The 21,688-nt window shown below is 33.5% G+C and overlaps 1 protein-coding gene across 1 annotated transcript in view; it reads right to left on the reverse strand.

Moving 5' to 3' along the window:
• LOC130446513 (uncharacterized) overlaps positions 1–21,688 on the reverse strand; it is a 107,048-nt gene that overhangs the window by 42,704 nt on the left and 42,656 nt on the right. The window contains exons 2-3 of the mRNA XM_056782823.1: positions 9,330–9,538; positions 5,792–5,924 (exon numbers count right to left, since the gene is read on the reverse strand). Of these exons, the coding sequence (XP_056638801.1) occupies positions 5,792–5,924; positions 9,330–9,538 (342 nt within the window). The remainder of the gene's footprint in view (positions 1–5,791; positions 5,925–9,329; positions 9,539–21,688) is intronic.

Below are 21,688 nucleotides of genomic sequence, written 5' to 3' on the forward strand. Positions count from 1 at the left end.
ATTTGTAAATCGTTGAAAAAAGCTCGTCTCGATTGGTATGCAGAAATCCTAGTCAAATTCATTCGCGGTGCTTGAAAAAACGTCTATTGGATTGTGACAGGCGAAACTGAAGAACAAACAACTGGAAATTTCAAATTGTACATCAGCATTTGTTTGTGTGTTAAGGTATTAAAAAAATCAGGGAAACCAATCGCACAATACGAATCATTTTCTACCATGACAATGCGAGCCCTCACTCATCAGTTCAAACATAAATGTTATTGAACTGTCAAAACATCCAATTGATGGGTCATTCGCTCCAATGATTTCTTCTTATTCCCAAAAATCAAAATAAATTCCGAGATCAACGTTTTTCTACACCTGAGAAGCGGTTAATGTGTTCAAATCACACGTTTTGGAGTTACTTCAATCAAAATGGAAAAAATGTTTCGACAATTGGTTCAAACGCATGCAATTGGGTATTGATCTTAATGGAGAATATTTCGGAAATAAATAAAGTCATATCAAGTAATAAATATTTGTTTTATTTGTCTCTCATAGCAACCCTCGTACTTACTTAGTCTCGAATTCGTCTGAAATTTTTTGTTTGAATGAACCAAGTTACAAAAATGAGATCACGGTATTTCATATTCTCCATAACTGAAATTTGTCCTTTCAGCCAATCAGATTATATATCTCAATTTCAATATCAAAATTGTGAAATCCAATTCTACAATTACTCAAAAAAAATGATGCTTTTATTAAAAAAAGAATGCGAACCTACAAAGTTTATTAAAAGAAGAAAGGGACCGTACATCAATTCCCATTTCTACGACGAGATTTCTGATCAAAAATAGCTTCGAAATGATATATATTTTCCCTTTCCAACTAATTACCGAGTTTAGCCAAAAGCCGTCTTGACAGTGATTAACTATTTTACTTTGAGCTTTCTTTGAGGATAGCAATTAATGAAAAAGTTATTCACAGTCGTTTCTCAGAAATTTGGTATATATTATCTCATAAACTATGTAGAACTCAATAAAAATATCCACAAAGATATAATTTGTTATATTAGCTAAAAGTTACAAAACTTTCATATAAAATAGTAATAAGAGCAAACAAAGAAAACTCGAGATATCTTGTGAGAAAGTATCACATACTATCGCAGGAAAGAATCTATGCTTCATTTGATGATACACTGATGTCTGAAACTAGTGGTCCTTTTGTTCTCAATCCTCTAACGATTTTTGCTACAGTTCAAGTAATTTTTTTACTCTATATATTTTTACTAAAATCCCTATTATCCAATCCTGAGATCCCGCAATACATTACATTCAGTATGTAGATAGATAGTTTCCTCTTTCAAGCCAAAGAAGCTTAATCGAAATTTTCCTACGGTTTGATATTCAATCCATTCAGGCTGCATTTTATTAAAACGTTTAGCAGATCTCTAGCTGTAAATATACGCTGGCCAATGAATATCTCAGACTTCTCTTTGTCGTCGTTTCCTAGTAGTCTAACTTCTAAAAACTCAGCAATTCTACCCCTTTTCCATCAATTCATTTCAATATTATTTATATATGCTGATTCAATGAAATCATTTTGTTTCTTGAATGGTTTACACAACATGACAACTATATCAGTTCTGCATAATTTTTTATGTTCAATCTAAGCATTTCCGAACCATTTGGAGCTGATTATTGATTGATTATTATTATCATCATTCAGTAGCCTGTCTCGTCCATTGATTGAAACAAGTCTCACTTAATCTAGACCATATTTCTCGGTCTGGGACATCTTAGATCCAGTGGGAAGATATTTTTTCAAATCGTCTATCCATCCCATTGGCAGTTGTTCGCTGTTTCTGTATGCCCAATCCCTGGGATGCCACTCTAGTATTCTCTTCGTCTATCTATTATTTGACAATTTTGCAACATGACTAGCTTCGTTTTAGAATGGATCACAATAGATAACGTTTAAATTGATTGGCTTTCTAGCTTAGTAATTATTTTCTGCCTTCTTAATTTGTTCATGACATTGAAATCGACACATTTCCCACTTGGCGTGCTTGTGTTTTCAGTATTTCGCTCCGGTCCTATATATTCCAATCCCAGATTATTCCTCTCCTCACGAACCAATGTTGCTTATGATGATATAATTTTTCTGTTTATTGATAGTGCTTTGAACCTACTCTACGTTGCTACTGTACTGAATTTATTCAAGAAAAAAAAGTTTTGTCTCGTGGTATGTTCTTGGAATCCTATTCGCTGATTAACAAGTGGTTTTCCATTTTTACCTATCATCTCAATATGTGTCTTATTCTTTCTGAAATTTTGCCATATGCAGAGTTAAGAATTATTTTTATAGCCAGTGTAGGACATGTTTGATTCCTCTTGTTATATGTATGCAAATCCTTCCTCGAATTCTGCAGAGATTGTTCATACTTAGACAGAAATAGCTGAAAGGTTTCTGCATCAACCACTCAACCACCTCTATCCACTCAACATATTTTCCATAAATTTTAATGGGTTCAAATTTAAGATTATTTTTATCAATAAAACCTGAAAGAAATCATATTAAATCCCATCCTTTTACACAAGCTACTCATATAATTGAGATCTCTGTGTACCAAATCGCAGTGGGTTTCTGAAGAGCTCTCAGACAATCTAAAAAAAAGCTGATCTACGTCACAATAGTGATCGTAGAGCGAACAATCGATTTTCTCATATGTACCCGTCTAAGCTTTTCTTGATTCTTTTTCCGGTAGGGAGATTTGTTTTGTATTGTTTTTCTTCATTTTATAGTATTAAGAGGACCCCATAAATACATTTGATATCAGTTTTCTTTAGTTTTTTTCAGTCATTATGCAAGCAATTTATAAAATTAAGAACATTTGTATTTATTTGCTGCTTAAATAACGGGAGTTGTTTGAAAATTAATTTTCATAAATGCGATCGAGTTGATCAAAGATGAGTGAGTATTTAAAAGGTTGCAGAGTGATAACAAAGACAACCTCAAAGCTTCAGCCCTTTTCATTAGAGGAAAAAAGTTTTACACAACCCTGCCCACTTCCACAAGTTTGCCAGAGTATATTTACCGCTCGTCTACATTAAGCACAACAACAAAGTCGAAAAAAAAATAGCAACTCTTTGAAAGGCTATTTGAAAAAAAACTGGAGATAATAAGCCAAGCGTACAATGTATTTGTTTCTCCACGGCTATCATTTTAAAATGGGATCATCTGATTTTGACAGTTTCTTAGATTGTTCAATTACGAGGTCGTTAAGTCCATTTAGGAATTCTAAAGCTATTAGGATCCACATTTATAATGCTACTCCACCCTTGAATATAATCTGGTTGAACTAATGAGATGTTACTGTCCCCCTTCTAGTCAAGTGATGACATGAACCTTGATGTCGTACTAGTTAAATCTCTACTATTTGGTGCTCCTTTGATTGTTTTGTGTGATGTCCAGATCATCTTCTACCTTGAAGATCGCACAAGCAACTTTTCCTCTGTTGTCCAATTTTCTCGGATATTGAATCAACTAAGTCAGTTTGTGTAGATGTACATGCCGGGTTAGCTTTTGGACGTAGATGAAGAGGTTTTCCTCATGATATTCTCATTTTGTTTATAGATTATGAATACCTAATCTATGTATATGAAAAATTGTTCATCGGAATGTGTTGAATAGCTAGAACATTATTTTCTACATAGCAAGTCATTGAAACTTTTGATATTAAATGATATTAAACTTTTCAACTCGTCATACTTCATCCACAATCGCTATATTCATACAATACCCTTTGGGTAGATTATTCTGAAAGGTGTTTAAAAATTATTTATCGTATAAAGATGGAAACTTTTTAAACTTTTCTTTAATATGGGATACTTCTGATATAGTTATCTGTCGGGTTTTTGAAGCGAATTGATCGTTATATAAAACAGAAGTAATGTCGTTTTTGAGAAGTTATTTATTTCAATACGTTCACCTCCAATTTGAAGTAATTGAAACAATAATTTTTGTTTGATAGCACCTGATATCTATAAGCAGTTTTCTTACATAATATATGTTCTTAATGTCCACAGAATGTTTGATATTAATTTCTGGAAGAAAATATCAAGTAGAGTAATGTCTGCTCCAAACATAACAATTTGGTCCAAACTGAATAATTGGAGGAATATACAATTATAAGATTAGAGAAAAGAGAAAAAGAAAGCTCCATGCTTTTCTAACAATTTTGATTGATTGTATCATGAGCAAATAACATCAAATATTTCAGAAACCTGATTGGAAAACAAACATTACCATCCTTCGCACAAAATCATCATCGGGAAATGATTTGTTTATTCATTTCAGTTGTTTCTCATATCTACTTCTTTACAATACTAGGTTAGGAAAAGGACTTGAAAAGATCAATCCCTTCAAGTTAGTGTTTTCAATGTTAAACTATAGAGGAATCTATTCAATAGAACGTAAGAAAAACGCTAACGAGTACATCGTAGCTTAAAATTTCAAACTCTATTAGTTTAATTTTGAATCCAATTGATCATTAGTCATCGTTGACCAGATTGTAATATACTAAATGCCTATGGACATTTAATACTTAAACATTATACGAAGGTTACTACTTAAGTTTTGGCAACAGTAATATGAATATGTCAAATATGACATTACTATCATAGAGTTTGAAGTTTCTAATGGTTAACGTATTCAGAACGTATTGTCATACGAGTTCTAGGTCAGCTGTTCACAGACAGCGAATATTTTCGCCCGATTATTGTCTATTACTTTCGATGTGGATTGAACCAACAGCAGTGTGCCGATCAAATCCTATCAAGTTTTGGTGATGAAGCTAACCAATCTTGAGCTAACGTGTTTCGCTGGTTTTCGTGGTCGTCGAAAATCGGCTGTTGTGCCAGAAAAAATTGATGTCGTGCGTAAACTGATATTGCAAAATCACCATATGAGACTGAGGCATTATTTTCACAAACATTCAATATTGCGTGAATATTTGGTTGTCAAAAATATTTATTTACGTTGAATACCACATAATTTGAAACGCTCAAAAAAAAGCTCGTTTGGATTGATCCAAAAAAATGCTGAAAAAATTCAATCGCGGTGCTACAAATATCATGGCAAGCAAGGAATCATGGATCTATGTATAGGAATTCGAAAGTAAATAACGATCGACTGTATGGGTTTTTCAATACGATCCAAATACAATAGAAGCTGTTTTCGCATGTAGCATATCCAAAGAAATGGTCACCTGTTTTCTTAGAATAACTGGATATATCACCACTATTCCATCAAAGGAACGTAGAATGGTCAATTCTAAATGGTACATCAGAACTTGTTTGCAAGAAGTGTTCAAAAAAATCAGGGAAACTAATCGCAAACGACGAATCATTCTTTATCATGACAATACGAGCTATGACACATCAATTCAAACAAATATGTTTATGGACAGTGAAAACATCGAAATGATAAATCATCCGCTGTTTGTTGATTTGCATCCAATGATTTATTCTTATAATTGCAGATTAAAAATGAATTACGAGGTTAACGGTTTTCTACACCTAAAGAAGTGGTAGATGCGTTCAAATCACATGTTTTGGAGGTACCTGGGAATGGAAAAAAGTCTTCGACAATAAGTTCAAACGCATGCAAAACTGTTGATCTCAATGGAGAATATTTTGAAAAACGATAAAGCTATATCTGATAAAAAATATTTGTTTTCATTTGTCCACATCAAATGTGAATTAGCAACCCTTGTATACCTTACAAAAACGTTATTGGATTCAATACTTACGTATCACTATCATCGTCTTCCTGTCGAACCCTGTAGAAAATGGAGCATCGGTAGTAACTTCGCAGCTGAAGTTTCCAGAAATACTGAAGTCGATATCTTTCAATACAACTTGTGTTGAATTCGACTTCTTTTCCTGCATAAGACAAAGAAATACTTTAAACGATAGCAGATTGTGTGAGTTTCACGCCGTCGATCGCTGTTCCCATTCAATACAATTAAGGCGTGAAAGAAATGGGATAGCTTTTTTTGAAACGATGATAAAAAATATAATCGGATTTATTTCACAGCCTATTCTCTTTGGAAGAACCAAATTTGAAATGGAAATATAATATTTTTGGGAAAAATATGTGGTTATATCAATTTCAATCGAATAAATTATCCTGATAGTGATTTTTACAAAACAAAAACCGTTATGGAATAATGTTATCGGACATCAAACGAATGTCATTCTTCTCAATAGAGTACAGACGAATTAGTTATCCATATTAATATTATTAAAAAATACTAGATCAGAGCAATTACTCTCGATACGCTCGATAGAATGAATCATTTCCACCTTCAATTAAAAAGTTTTTTGAAAATGGTATATTATCTACTAAGCAGTAATACCAACACATTTCCGAACAACAATGTGCATTATTAAGCCAGACCGGCAAGTCTGTTTTCATAAAATGGGGACTTTCTCAACAACCCAAGATTTCCATTCTATTGCCTATAGAATCGTTTTCTTGACTATTACTTCCTTTTGTTAGAAAGAAATCTAATGGCGTCTAGTCTGAAGATTTTGATCATCATTAGAAGATTTTTTTATTTATACAGAGGAATAGTTTCCTACTATTTAGTTCATTCCTACAAAATACGGTGCAGAGTGAGAATGGAAATGTTCCAATGAGGCTTCTACTATTTTTTGTGACATTATTTCTCGTAGAAGTAATATTTTCATTCAGTATATATTTTTGCAGGGATGTTCCTCTTTAGTGAATGATACCACAAATCGACACAATTACTGTTAGAGAACTGACAAAAATTTTAGAGTATATTGCAAAACAAATACCCAACATGACGTTACGAGCTTGTCTAATAATGTAGATAGTGAAGCCGGTCCTGTGCTATTATGTTAATTGAATTTAAAAATTTGGTGGATGTGGCAAATTCAAGAAAGATTATTTATATTTTTTCATAATTGATTTACAGTATGTTGTAGCCCTTTTCGGAAGAATCAATTTCTAAGAAAGCTTTATTGTTTGTTCATATTCCAGAATCCGAATTATCGAGAAATCCATTGAAAGCAAATAGGCACTTGCTTATCAGCGATAAAGTTACTGAATAATTGGATGAAGAAATTATATGAATTAGTTAAAAGCTAAATCTTAGTGGATAATTAACTGAATAGTGAAAAGTATAGTGTATCTGTTATTAGTATACAGAGGTGGAAATAAGTCAGGCAACGCTCTCGAAAAAGATTAAAACGAAGCTCTTCAGACAGTTGTGTATGTGTCATGTCAACACGTGCTCGTCGAGTAAACGCGTTTTCAGAATGAAGAACCGATCCAAGTTTACTATGTTTATCGAATCTGAACAGCAATTTCCGAACTCGCAGGTACCAAATCGTTGAAGAGTATGGAAGACGTACCAGAAATTCTTAAAAACGGACTCTGTTGCCTACACGGTGAGCATATGGGAACAGTGGCGCTGGCGTTAGTTGAGTAGCTGAACCAATCCGCATCACAGCTTTCTGGAGAATCGCAAATATCCGATCGTTCTTTACGACGTATGTACTATCGAGTTTACCTTCCGTGCACTTCACGGGGATGATCACGATTCCAGTTCGAATTTTGCGAGTTGTACCTTGGATGTAGTCAGGTTGATCCGCAGTTCCAACATTCCATTTTGTGGACGGATGAAACAGCCTGGCTGAACGGTACGGTCAATCGACATAACTGCCTGTACTGAAACAACGAGAATCCTCACGTCTTCATTGAAGAAGAATATAACGTGCCTGGAGTGTAGGTGTGGGCAGTTATCCATGCGGGAGGTCTCATGGGTCCATACTTTTTTAAGGGTCACGTGACCGGCCAAAGTGATCTGAAAATGCTCGAACTTTTACGTGGGCAAATGGAAAATGCTCCAACACTCTCGAAAACGCTCCCAGTAACCCTTTTTCAACCTCTGTATAAATATATTTAAAAAACAAATGTGTGTACAAATTCACTCCACTATTGAAAAACAATTTAAATAAATAAGAAAACATTACAATAAGACTTATATGGATCGTATTCTTAGTCAACAACTTCGCTTCATTGGATAATATTATATTAAGTGTTATCTGAGAATTTTCCAACCTCAACTCGATTATATCAGCTCTTATTAATATAAGATGGAAAATACATTTCCGCATGCGTCACTGAAATTTTGAACTCTATGCCATCATGTACGAAAATAATTTTTGGGGCAGCTGAATTCTAACGTGACATTATTAACTTTATTAACGACGAGCGGGGCAACCAAAATTATGATAATCAGATTTTATTATAGTGAAAATTCCACCAAATGGTACTGGATGACTATAGGATCAAGATTAGAGGAATAGAAACGGCCCTGGGTGTATCCAAAGATGCATTTGCAAAGGACTAGCCCGCTCCGAAAAATACGAAGACCGATTTCATCGGACAGAAAAGTGATGGCGATAGTTTTTTTAGATAGTCATGAGATTGTGTTCATCGTTCAAAAAGATGAAATAATAACTGAAGTGTACTTCTTAACATCCTGGACAAATAAAGCAAACCAATCGGAGCTTTGATTTCAGTTTTATCTGTTTGTAGTCTCGATGGAACTTTTTGCTTTATTGGGAAGGCTTATTATATTTCAGAAGCTAGCTCTCACTGCCTGATTTGAAACATGCTTCTTCCTTTTTGTTTTTTTGTCTTTGCTGAGATAAGAAGCAGGTCTTGTCACTTTTACTGATGGTATAGCAAGATAATAGTGATAAGAACAAGAGCTATCCTCTTAAAAGGTATCTGTATCAAATCTATATTCCATGGCATCATCTTCTACACATGTTCCTCCCATAGTCGCAACAGTTTTTGCTGTTTTTTTTTCATAATCTACTTTTGTCTATATATAACTGATTTCAAAGTCTAATCTAGGAGACTCTACATTACATTTGACAGACAACGACTTACACAACCGCTCATGAACACTAAATTCATTCAACCACGCCGTAAATTAAGAAATTATGAAGACGCCCCAAGCTATCGGCGGTAAAATGCGAATAATTCCGGACCGCGGAATATGTCCGACCTAATACGAGTGTTAAACATGAAAATTCATAAGATAATAATTAAATAAATTACGTCATTGATTGATATTTTCTTGTGAAGCCTATGTGGAAGTGGAAATGAAAAACAATAGTGTCTACCTTAGCCTTACACTTACACCTTACTCATTGGTGTCCTTTCTTATATTTTAATGCCAAATTTCCTCTAAAAGCACCTCACTAGTCACAATTCATGCTATCATTGTTTGGGTTTCTACTTACATCGACGTTTATCCCTTTCAACGCGAATGTCTTGATACTGGGATATTCACTGGGAGTGTATCTGTAGAACTCGAAGCGTCCCCTGTACCATTTAACTGAATATAAAATGTCTTTTTCCAAATCGTATGAACAATGAAGAACAGACTGATTGAATCGCTGAACGATACTGGGTTCTATTGTCAGCTTCACGTTTTTTAGACCGAAAATACCTGAAAACAAACAATAGTATGCATAGATAAATTATTTTATTATGAATTGTACATTTACTATATGGATACGAATTTAATGAAAAATTTGAGTCAACAAACAAAGATTACATTTGGTTAATTAGAATTGACAAAATACGAAGATGTATGGGTACCTAGTTAGCTTAGACCAGTTCCATGCATAAACAAAATATTGCGTTACCATAGCAACGAACAATAACTTATTAGAAGTGTCAGTGTAAAGTTGGACGTCAAAAAAGTAAACAAGGGTTACGCAATAAATTAAGAGAAAAAAGATGTACACCGAAAATGTGAAAATCATATAGTTCACGTTAATTTGGACATGAGAAAAATTGCTGCAAAATGGATCCCCAAATGTGTGAACCAATGCAACTATCGAATGTCGACACTCTGGTTCTCCAATCTGCTGGAAGAGTTCTTGCTTCAGTTTTTTGAGATTGCCATGGAGTAATCATGATTGATTTTCTGGAGATTACTATATGACACTCTACGGGAAAAAATTAAAGAGAAAAGACGCGGAAAGCTATCCAAAGGTGTTTTGTTTTTGCAGGACAACGTCCCTGCACACAAATCTCATATTGACATGCAAAAAATTCCCGATTTAGGAGGAAAAGATCCAGAGAAAAAAGATACATCGTAGCGTTAGTAAATTCAGCTTAGTAAAACTAGTTTCGAAAAAAACATTAACAACTTTGAAAATCTCTCATAAATGTTAATAACATCATGTTTTAAAAGATTGATTCATATAATAATTTTTATATATATGCGAAAAGACAGCTTGCTAGTAGGGGTAGTGGTAAACGTCTTGAGCGATGACCGTGAGAATAGCTGCCAAAAACTAAACAGTAACCATGTACAAAATTATCAAAGTGAGATTATTTCATTAAAAAATAGAATTGGAAACATTGATTTATTTATTACCCAAAAAGCATTAAAACTTTATTGCAACCTCAAGTGAGTAACGGAGTCGTAAACTGGGCGAGAATACTACTCGTTCTGCGCATATCTCACGACTGCTTAATTTTCACGACCGATAACATACGACCTCCAGTTCACACCAATTAGTTTCTGAAAGGCGTCGCGACCAGAAATAAACATCTAGTTGTTCATGGTACGTTTTTATTTACTTTTGTTTGATCATGGCTAAACAGAAAAAATTGTGTATGAACTTTTAATCACCCAAAGGTGTTGTTTTGCAACAGACAAAGGCATCGAGTTACACTGTATTACGACAACTCCAATAGCTCAGGTGGGCCTAGAGCTGATTGGACACCCACTATTTGTTCCAAATTTGAGCTCCAGCTGTTTCCACAGCTTGAATAACTTACGTGCTACATGAATATTTTTTGAGTACAATCTTTCCTTCGAGATACTTTAGAAATGATATTGATGGGAGAATGTGTTAAGCTGAAATGAAAACTATATTGAGACATGAATGATATATTTTCTAATTTTTTATTCGACCAAGAGTTGAATAGAGATTAGCCCTCGTAAAATCCTCACTATTTTAAAATGATTTATGACATTTTCAAAATTTCAACCGCACCACTCATCCCAACTACATAACCGTGTTCATACATTGTTTACATTAATCACGTTTTTCCTGTGCCTTCAGGTCCACTTAGTGTAACATGAGAGTTTAGATATTTATAGGAAAAACTCACGAGAGACAGGTCAACGATAAATTAAAGCCAAATATTTCGACCAGCGTTCCGCGTGGAAGTGGACAGTACAGAAAATAATACGATAAAAACCCGAGATTTTGGTTGTGAAGGGACAACATTTTTGGGACCGTATATTCATTTTAGAATGCTTCACTTGTTTTTGCCTTTTCTACTTGTTTTGCGCCTAATCCCTCTGGAACCTTTTATAAATTACTTAGATTGTGTATGTCTCCGGTAAAATACGGATGAATTATTGGGAATACAGTGTAATTACATCAGGATGAATAACAGCGTTAATCTCGATTGATTCAAAAATTGTATGGGATTTTAAAGACATTTAACTTTTTCTCAAACGATAACAAAAACTAGAGAAACTTTGATTTTTATCAATAACAAACGCTGTACTAAGACTGAACTAATTTTCATAAAACTTTTATTAGAAATTATATACAGAGTGACTTTTAAGTATGGCAACGATCTATTACTTTATTAATAAGAAAAGTATTTAAGAAAATTTTCTGTGGGAAATATACTAATATCTATCTTTTCGCCCAATGCAGCATCTCGTTCTTAAAATTTGCAATTCTTCTATTGCGAAATATGCGACCATTTCCATATTGAAATTGGTATAGTTCTTCCAATATCAATTACAGAAGACAGTTATGCGAGGAAAAATCAATATTTTATAAATAGTCAAGGCACTCATCCCAAATTAAAAAATGGAAAATAATGTTTACTTCCCGTATAAAATTCAGTGAACATCTAACAAACCTTCAGTCCACGTGGACTCATCTCCACTGTTTAACAATGAAAACATCGAATCGGAAAAATAAAAATATTCCTATTGGCCGGAGCTGTATGTAGAAAATTTTTTCAAAATATTCCTGCCAGACAGCTGTAGCGTCCATAAATTTCTTTAAATAAATAGAAATATTCGCCATGGGAGAATAAAGACAATGAAATTACATAGCTTAGTGAGAATAGAGAGGTACGAATTTAATAATAAAGACTTAGATATACTAACACAGCAAGTTATTTCTAAATTTATTCTAATGCTCCTTCGCTATTAACAGTAAAAGGTCGACCAAAGGAAGTGACAACTCCAGAAATGCTGAAGAAAATCGTCAAAGCGTGAGTGCGTGAGCTAGCAGACATAGCAGGTATTTCAAAAAGTTCGGGGCATCAAATATTAACTGAAAAGCTGTGCGTAAGACGGGTGCCGCGTTACTCACAATGGAACAAAAACAGCGTCGTGAAGATGGTTCCATGGAGTGTTTGTTGAAGATTCACACAAATAATGATGAATATTAGCGTTGTTCCATGTACATAGATTGAACGTGGGTTCACCAATTCACAATCGCAACTAACAATCAAAACAATGGACTAAAAAGTGAAAATCGGCTCTAAAGAAGGCTAAGACCGTTCCATCTGCAGGTAATGTCATTACGTCGGTTTTTTAGAATGCGCGTTGGGTAATTGTCATTACATATCTCAAAATAGAAAAAACTAACAGTGGTGAGTATTATGCGAACGTTTGAGCAAAGAAATCAAACAAATAAGAAGATAGTGTTGTTTTATCAAGACCAGCTCGCACATCCGTTACTGTAATGGCCAAGATTGATGAATTAAAGTTTGAATTGCTACCTCATGCACCCTATTTTCCAGATTTAGCCCGCTCGAATTAATTTCTGTTTCCAGACTTGAGAATATGGCTCAGTGGTCAAAGATTTTTCAACAATGAAGAGGTGATTTCAGTAGTTAATGGCTATTTTGACGATTCTTATTATAAAAAGGGTTTCGAACTTATTGAACATCGTTTGAAAAAGTGTATGGAGCTGGAAGGAGATTACTTCAAAAAATAAATATATATTTTTCCAAAATTTTTGTATTTTTGTGATGAGCTAAGTACTTCTTAGACCATCCTCCTATTTAGTAGCTAAATAGTGCAAATAGAACCGAGAAATGAATTACATTAATCGATTTGAAACTGCATTAGACTCAATAAATAGAAAAATGGTATGGAATAGGAAAATATGAATCCATAAAAAAATAACAGAGAGAGATTACATTGTTTAACTAATATACTGCTATACATATACATAAAATATACAAAACAACAATGTTCACAAAGCGAAAAAATGTGTAGCGTGGACTAACTAGCTAAAAATCGTTCCTGCACATTTGGGACGGTTTGGGAAGTACCCTTGCAATATCTTGTTGGTTTAGTAGCCGTGGTAAATAATATATTCAGGATCAATTTAACTGAAGATTTCAAAAACTCCAGACTAACATTTTATAAGAAACTTCTGAATAATTGCAAATCAATTGAATTTCCATGAATATAATATTATCGTGACATCTTTTTCCATAAAATATTATTCTGATAAATTTCAAATAGAATACGAATATAGAATTTTGAAGAGCTACGTAACAAGTGGACGTATGATAATTGAAGCGCAATTATTAGCGTTTACTGTTCCGTTTTATGTTATATATAACGATCACATTTAGCAATGTAACAAAACCCTTGTATAATTGCAACCACTCTCGACCACTTATCTCCTCTCTTTGACCCTGTTTCGTACCATTATGTATGCACGGTAGCCGTGAAGTTATATCAAATAACATATAAAACGTGTTAAACAACACCTTTATAGGGTGTATTTACAATGTTTATGAATTTTATGCTTGTTTTTGTAATACTGGTGACGCTAGATATTATCATAATACAACCAAACACACCCTACGTACGTAATTAACATAAATATTATAATCTATGAATTTTATAGTAAAAAGTTTTCAAAGTGTTCAATTTATTCATAGAAGTGTGACAAAAAAATAAGCCCAAAGACATCTATCAATCTTTTGAGGAGCTACAATTATTTTTCTTACCTGGTTAGTGACGCCTGTTTCCGTGCTTTAATTTTCTCCCTTTTCTTTCAATTGAACCTTATTCTGTTAAATTTCGGATATTCAGCTTCCTCTTGAGATATACTTTGTATACGGCGTCATACAACCTTTATAGTGGTTTACCTAGTGGTATTTCTGTGCTTGATTTCATCTTTCTTGTCTATCTGCACTCTGGTATTCTCTTATATGATATGAACTCCCTAACTTTTTTCATACTCTCCAACCCATCTGATCATATCCTTGACGGTTAGTTTTTCTCTAATATCCTGACTTTTTATCTATCTCTGAGGCTCCCTCACTTGAATTTTTATTGTGTTTATATGTGTGTATATGTTTTACGCATGTTTTGCAGATTCTCATATTCCTTTTATTACTTTATAATAATTGGATTTTGGATTTCATTGATCTCTTGTTGTTGTCGACAGCTGGTTTATATCTAATCATCTCCTAGGCTAGTCTAACAGTTGATTGATTATTCTAAGTTGAAATACTCATATTCATCTGCCATTATTTTCATCATATATAAGAGGGATTGTAGGTCATCTTCATTCTCTGCCACTAGTACTCCATCATCCGCATAATAGGACACAACAAAAAATCTGGGCAGACCAATGTTGGTGCTCGATGTTATTTTCATGAAACCATGTCAGAGTGTAGATAAACCTAGCCTTATCTAACCTAATCTAACCCAATGTAACCTAACCATGTCAGAGTATGGAAAAATTTGAAGCGCGGAATCTTAGGATGCAAAAAGTATCATAAATGAAAGAAGCAACGTACATTTTCGTACTTTGTGGAGTGCGGCTCTCGCAGTCAAACAATTCATGAATTCAGTCATGTAAACCCACACCATTTTGCTGCAGCCGCCGTGTACCACAATAGCCTATTATATCTATCTGGAAAACCTCAAAAGTCACACTAGGTATACCAATACCATGGCCGGGTACTTTATCTTCCTAGAAAATCTCAAAAGTCACACCAGGTATACCATAAAAATTAGCTTGGGAAAACTTGATTGAAATACTCTGTTTTCCAAACATTTCAATCCAATTAAAACATTATATTGTCTCACCTGAAAAGTTTGATCTCCGTCTGTGGAGTGTGGAATTTCAATTTGTTATCGATAATTCTGGCTTCTTTGCTTATTTATATTCTTTTCAAATCTATCAGTAGTTCAAGCAAAAAGTATTCTCTAAATTTCTGCTCAATAGTTAGTTATGAAGATTTTTTTTGCTATCTCAATTCTGCATTTAGCCCTATTTTGATGTGATGTAGTAGTTCAATAGTATATTACACAGTTCAGCGGAAAAATTCCACACAGTCCACCTGTAATTTCTCTTGTCGCTGCAGAAACAGTATCGGCACATTGTTTTTACAGTGAACTTCTCTCCATTCTGGTATATAACAAAATTTCCTATACTTACTTATAAATTTTATCAAAAAAATAAATACAAAAATAGAGACTAGAATCTACGAGGTATGACAATCAGTTTACGAAACCAGAGAAATTCCTTTCCGCAGTAATATACTATCTCCAGCGATTTTCCCAGGCGTTGTAGAAAATGTTTAACTGGAGTCTCTGCAAGTCACAACTATTTGAATGTTTTCAATGGATATTTCCCGCGAACAGAATGATTATTGTAACATCGGAATATTTCTGGAAGTCAAAATCTATATAAAATCGAACGCCAATATGGTGGGCACCATAGTCGTTATGTAGCATTCAATTATTCGCGATTTTGAGGTGCACTTTAAAGTACTGCGCTATAAAATAATCAAATCACGGTTTATATAGATGAAAAAAATTCTTTATGGGCTATGGGTTAGGCTAGGTTTATGGGTTATCAAACAAACAAGAGCATAGTTTTCATTTTGGATTTGATATTGCCATATTTTTTAACTTGGGATCATTTGATAGTGACTACTGTAACGCAGGTGCTTCATTTTAGAGTTTACTGGAAAAATCAAAATCCCATCGCCCGTAATAATAGGGTGGAGTAGCATTGGATTACTTTCAGCCCATTCTAGTTTTCTGCAGTTGACATTCGATATTACATTTGCACTTCTAGAAGGCTTTTTATCAAATTTTTAATAAAGTTTCCTCATCGCGAAATCCTGAGTTTTTCGTCTTCCACGACCTTCCCTGAAGATGCAAACGAATCACTTGACACATAACAAATTAAATCATAAAAAAACACTTTGTTTCCGATACAAGTTTCGTTGATTCAAGGTTATCACAATCATGATAAAAAAACGTATTATTACTTAATTGTAAAACTTGTAAATGTGTACGCGATTTGGAAAACGCATTTGACTGTGTGCAATCATAACTTTGTATATCTTCTCCACAATAAAATAAATCCTATATAACCCCATCAAAATCATAGGAATGGAATTGGATCAAAGTAAGCGTAAATGGGGTCCTTACTTAATCGATAGCTGTGGTATTCGACGGGACGATTTCTTATCCTTCTTCTCTTTAACATCGTTATGGACTAGGTAATAAAAAGTGTACGTGTACTGGGAGAATACAAAATAAGCGATTGTGAGTATTCTATTCTGTGTTATGTCGATAATGCCTTACTTGAAGCTGAAATGGTGACGATTTACAACAGCTATTAAATCGACGCAACTGCATTCCTAAACCATTATAATGATTTTATCGGTCCAGAAAACTAAATGTATGACAATCTTAAAAATTCCACTGAAGAAGAAATAGAAAATTATTTCAAAATAAAATAGATGTTAAATACTTTGGTTTAGAACAAAACTCTGAAGCAATAATAGACAGAAATTATTGATTGTCATTACATTGTTCATAACTTGTAGAGAACAGAAAAATAAGAAACAATCACACAAATAATAAATAAAGATAAAATCGAAATATGACAAAGAAAAAATAAGATAGTTGTGAGAAATAAACTATATGAGACTAATAAATGAATGGTAAAACGTTTTTGGACAAGTGAAAATATAAGAAGCTGCAATGAAGAAAGCACTGATAAATGAAGACTTGGTACGTTCAAGAGATAACTTAGCGGTGTAGGTAGAAAAACGACGATTTATCAGGGTAAGGAAGGAGGAACAAGTTTCAAAATGCATGATAGTAATTTAATGGGAATCCATCCATCTTCCGATAAAAACTGTTCCTATATTCGATCACTTTTCCACACTTTCTCTTATTTTGTAATATATTTATTACGAATCCTTTATCATCGTTATTAATGCATGTAAAATAGGAACATCTCAAAATAAATATGTTGTCTTCAAATTCGCTTAAAATGATAGCTTGTAATGGAAATAATGAATAAAAATCTTAACCAATATACTAAGTCTGGCTATTAAATAACGAGAGTGGTTACGAAAAAGGGTTTTATTATAAAAATTATTCTACAGTCGAAAGCTCCCATCAATATACTCCCATCCCCTCGCCACACATCTTTCCATACGTTTTTTCCATTGATAGAAGCAGTGCTGGAAGTTTCTTTGGTGAATGCCGAATCAAATCGGGTCCCTTCCAAAGCAGATCTTTTTTTAATCTTTCAAGGAAATCTGTGCAGACTTGTGGACGCAAAAGCTTTTGCTCAGGAGTCAGATTTTTTGGCACCAGCTTCGCACAGACTTTTGTCATGTGTAATTCCTCGTGTAAAATTTTTCTAACCGTTTCTTTATCGGCGTTTTCTGCCTCGACAATCATCCGGATGCTCATTCGACGATCTGCACGCACAATTTGGTTAATTTTGATTTCAAAAACACGTGCACGAGATACGTAATTGTCCCCATAGGCATCTTACAACAATTTATAGCACTCGGAGTCGGAGTTTTTTTCAATTTAACGAGAAATTTGAGTTTGATACGCTGCTCCTGTTTTTCGTCACACATGGTTTTCGGTACGAGAAAAAAACACGTTCGTTTCAAACCGCTACTGCACAAATACTATAATAGTGACGGAAGCGTGTTTTGTAATGAACATATACAAGCTATCTAGATACGCATTACTCGTTTTTTACCCCACTCGTTTAGGGCGCCTTTTAAGCGCGCAGTCTCGTTATTTAATAGCCAGACCTTGTATTTGAGTTTTCTCAATATTGTGTTATGAATTCTTGACGTGAGCTCAACCAACTATCGTGAAAAGTTATCAATGATAATGCTTGCTATAAAAATGACAAATATCTTGGGTTAAATTCAAATTAAGAAAATTGTGGAATAGAACTTTTGACAGTGTAATTACAAAAGGCTACACATACAACTTAAACGTCATTGAAAAAAAAATAGATAGTTACAGAAACTTCTCCGTGAAATCAATATTCAAACGATATGATTTGATGCTTCAGCTGTAAGGTGATTTGCCTTTTCCAACGAGGCCAGTTACTTTGATACACCAGTTTCTCAAAAAATCAAATGATCTTGACGTTTTCATGATCAACAATCACACAGTCACCCACCAGTTCACAAAACAAACTTGATTAAGACACGTCCATGTGTTCAGCTCTTACAGTTCGCGGAAATATGTGCCTATAACCGCTTGGGTTAAATTCAAATTAAAAAAGGAATAGAACTTTTCACAGTGTAATTAAAAACGACTATACATATGAATCAAATGTCAATATCAAAGAAATAGTTACAGAAATGTTTCCGTTAAATTAATATTCAAATGGTAAGTCCATTGTTGTTGTCTTGTGTTTGACCAAGTACCAGGTAGGTACTACAACAAAGTATTATGATTGATGCTTGACGTTTTTTAATGAGAAAAATAACAGTTATTCTTCATACTAGTCAAAATCGATGTCACATATAAATATGCTTACACTTCCGTTCATTGAAATAACATACAAGCCTTGGGACAGATTTTTGCAATTTTTCAGCTGTGTGAATTTACTTGACACCGGTTGCCATGTTTACTAATATTAAGTTATCAGGCATTCACAAAAATATTTTCATTACACCATGTTTATTAACACTTTCAATGCTGTCATCTTACGATTTGATAATAATGGCGGTTTTCTAAATTTCAGTTAACTGAGGAGGAATTATCTGGAATTTGTCAATGACATTAGGTAGGAACTCTGATTTACGTAGAAAACATATAAGTGTACGCTTTTTAAGTGAACAGAAATATACATCTCATAAAGTAGATAAGATTTTTTCTTCTTTTCGCAAGATTCACTCGAAGATTCAATGCTAATTCAATTCGATACTCTTAGTATGAAATTGCGGACAGCTTCGATGAGTTTCTATTAGAAGTTCATAAGCAATTTCGACTGGAGCGCTATCTTAAATTAATGCAGCGTCAAATATGAGAGTGTTGAGCTTCAACACTCTGAAAAAGAAATAATAAAATATATCACATCTGTCGATAGTCTGTTTATAAATATAAAGTATCTGTTGAATATAATTGTGAGTTAATAAATATTGATGAAAGAGTTACATACCTGATTTAGAAAGCTGCATTAATTTAAGATGACGCTCTAGTCAAAATGGTACCACATGACTACATTTGATGCTCTAAGCCAGTTCCGAGCGTTAACTTGAAATTGTAATTTCATATTCGAAGCTACATTAATTTAAGATGGCGCTTCAGTCGAAATTAAACCACGTGACCTCATTTGACTCTCTTAGCCAGCCTAGAGCGACAACGTGAGATTGTACTATTATGAATTAATGAACAACTTCAAGTTGACAGTTTATTATTTGAGAGGAATTAAAATTATGTGTTTTTATGAGATCCAAATGGATAATAGTAATTTTTACATATCAAAGCTAACAACAAAACTGCTACTGCAGTTTAGAAACCGTGCTTATGGCTTTTTTTAACGGAAAATCTGCCAAATGAAGGTCTCCATCAAGCTCTTTTTATGAATATTTCATACTGAAGTTCACCATATTCATAAAGAAAAACATAGATACTTCCAAATATCGTATACTTTCTAATTAGAAAATAAATTGTTTTTTGTTGCTAAAACATAAAATAAAAGTATATTTTCTCTATTTGTAGTAAGTAAATGATTCATGCAGGATGGAACTATAGTTAATGAAATATTTCGATTATTTTAATGACGGTATAAACGCTACCAACTGAAAAATATGGCCTGTAACCAAACATACAATATACAGTTACTTTGAAAAATATTTTATTTCTAGATGATATATTGAAAATAGATTCATATAAATTTCAAATTCGTGTAAGCCAATCTCCAGGAACTATGGAGTGGACAGAATGGGTATAATACTTTGATGTTGCCACCATATCACCCCGATTTTCAACACATTGAACTTGTTTGAGCTGCAAATAAAGAAACTATCTACCACTTTGTCTCTAGAGACTAATATCTGGAGGCGCTAACTCAACAACATTTATCACAAAGAACTAAATAAAGGAAGCGATGCTGAATATATCCACGGTGTCAGAGATATTATGCGCCCCCAGTAGGACCACTGATAAAAAAATTTCATCAACGATTATCATAAAAATTGATTTTTTTCTTCCAATCTCTTCCATACAAATAGCTTGTTATCTATTCAACGATCTGATCTAATAAAAATAAATGACTATTTTCCTTATATACATTGAAAAACAGAGCTGCTATAATGCTGTAGTTTCCGAATGCTTCTAAAATTACATAAAGTTTCATTTACATAGAAAGTAGCTGCAAGTGTTTCTACTTATTCAAATAATCTAATGAATATTTAAAGAAATATCAACTAGGTTTGTATATATAAACTTCTTCTGTTTGTGATATACTTTTAAATTGGAAATCGATCGTTGAAGTTAAATAAAGCTCACTGAGAATTACTTTTGAAAACAATGAAATTGGCATACTTTTATATGTACGATTGAGAGCATTTCTAATCAAATACTACTTTTCACTAAAATACTTGTATTTTCATAATCGCAGAATTTTGTTACGCACGAGCACAAGTATCACAGAAATAAGAATTTTTTACTTTTTACACGAATTTGAATGTTTTTATGAAGTTCTGTCAACTTATTTCACGATATTTTATGACTGCGTAAATATAATGGCAAATATCAAGTTACAGAAGAGAAAATGATATATTTCAATGTCAAAATATTTTATTACTCAACATATTCTCCTCTTAATTGGATACATTTATTACAGCGATCCTGCAACGTCTCTAGACTTTTCCAAAAAAAAATGTTTCCTCTTGCTCTGCAAACCAGACCTCCACAGCTTTTATTACCTCCTCGTTGGAAGAAAATTTACGACCTTTTAAACAAAACACCTTTGGATAGCTTTCCGCGTCTCTTCTCTTTAATTTTTTCCCATAGAGTGGTCAGTAATATCAAAAACTAATCTCCAGTTATTGTTCTACCCTTATAAAAAAAATCAAACGTGATTACTCCATGGCAATCCCAGAAACTGAGGCAAGAACTTTTCCAGCAGATTTTTGGACACAAAGGCTTCTCAGGTGAAGAATCAGAGTGTCGCCACTCCACGGATTTTTGCATTGGTTCTGGATCGTAGAAATGTACCCAAGTCTCATCCATAGTAACAATTCGGCTTAAGAAGTCTACGTAGTTTCCAAATCGAGTACA

Source organism: Diorhabda sublineata, chromosome 7 (genome assembly GCF_026230105.1).
Source record: "Diorhabda sublineata isolate icDioSubl1.1 chromosome 7, icDioSubl1.1, whole genome shotgun sequence".
NCBI classification, from domain to species: domain Eukaryota; kingdom Metazoa; phylum Arthropoda; class Insecta; order Coleoptera; family Chrysomelidae; genus Diorhabda; species Diorhabda sublineata.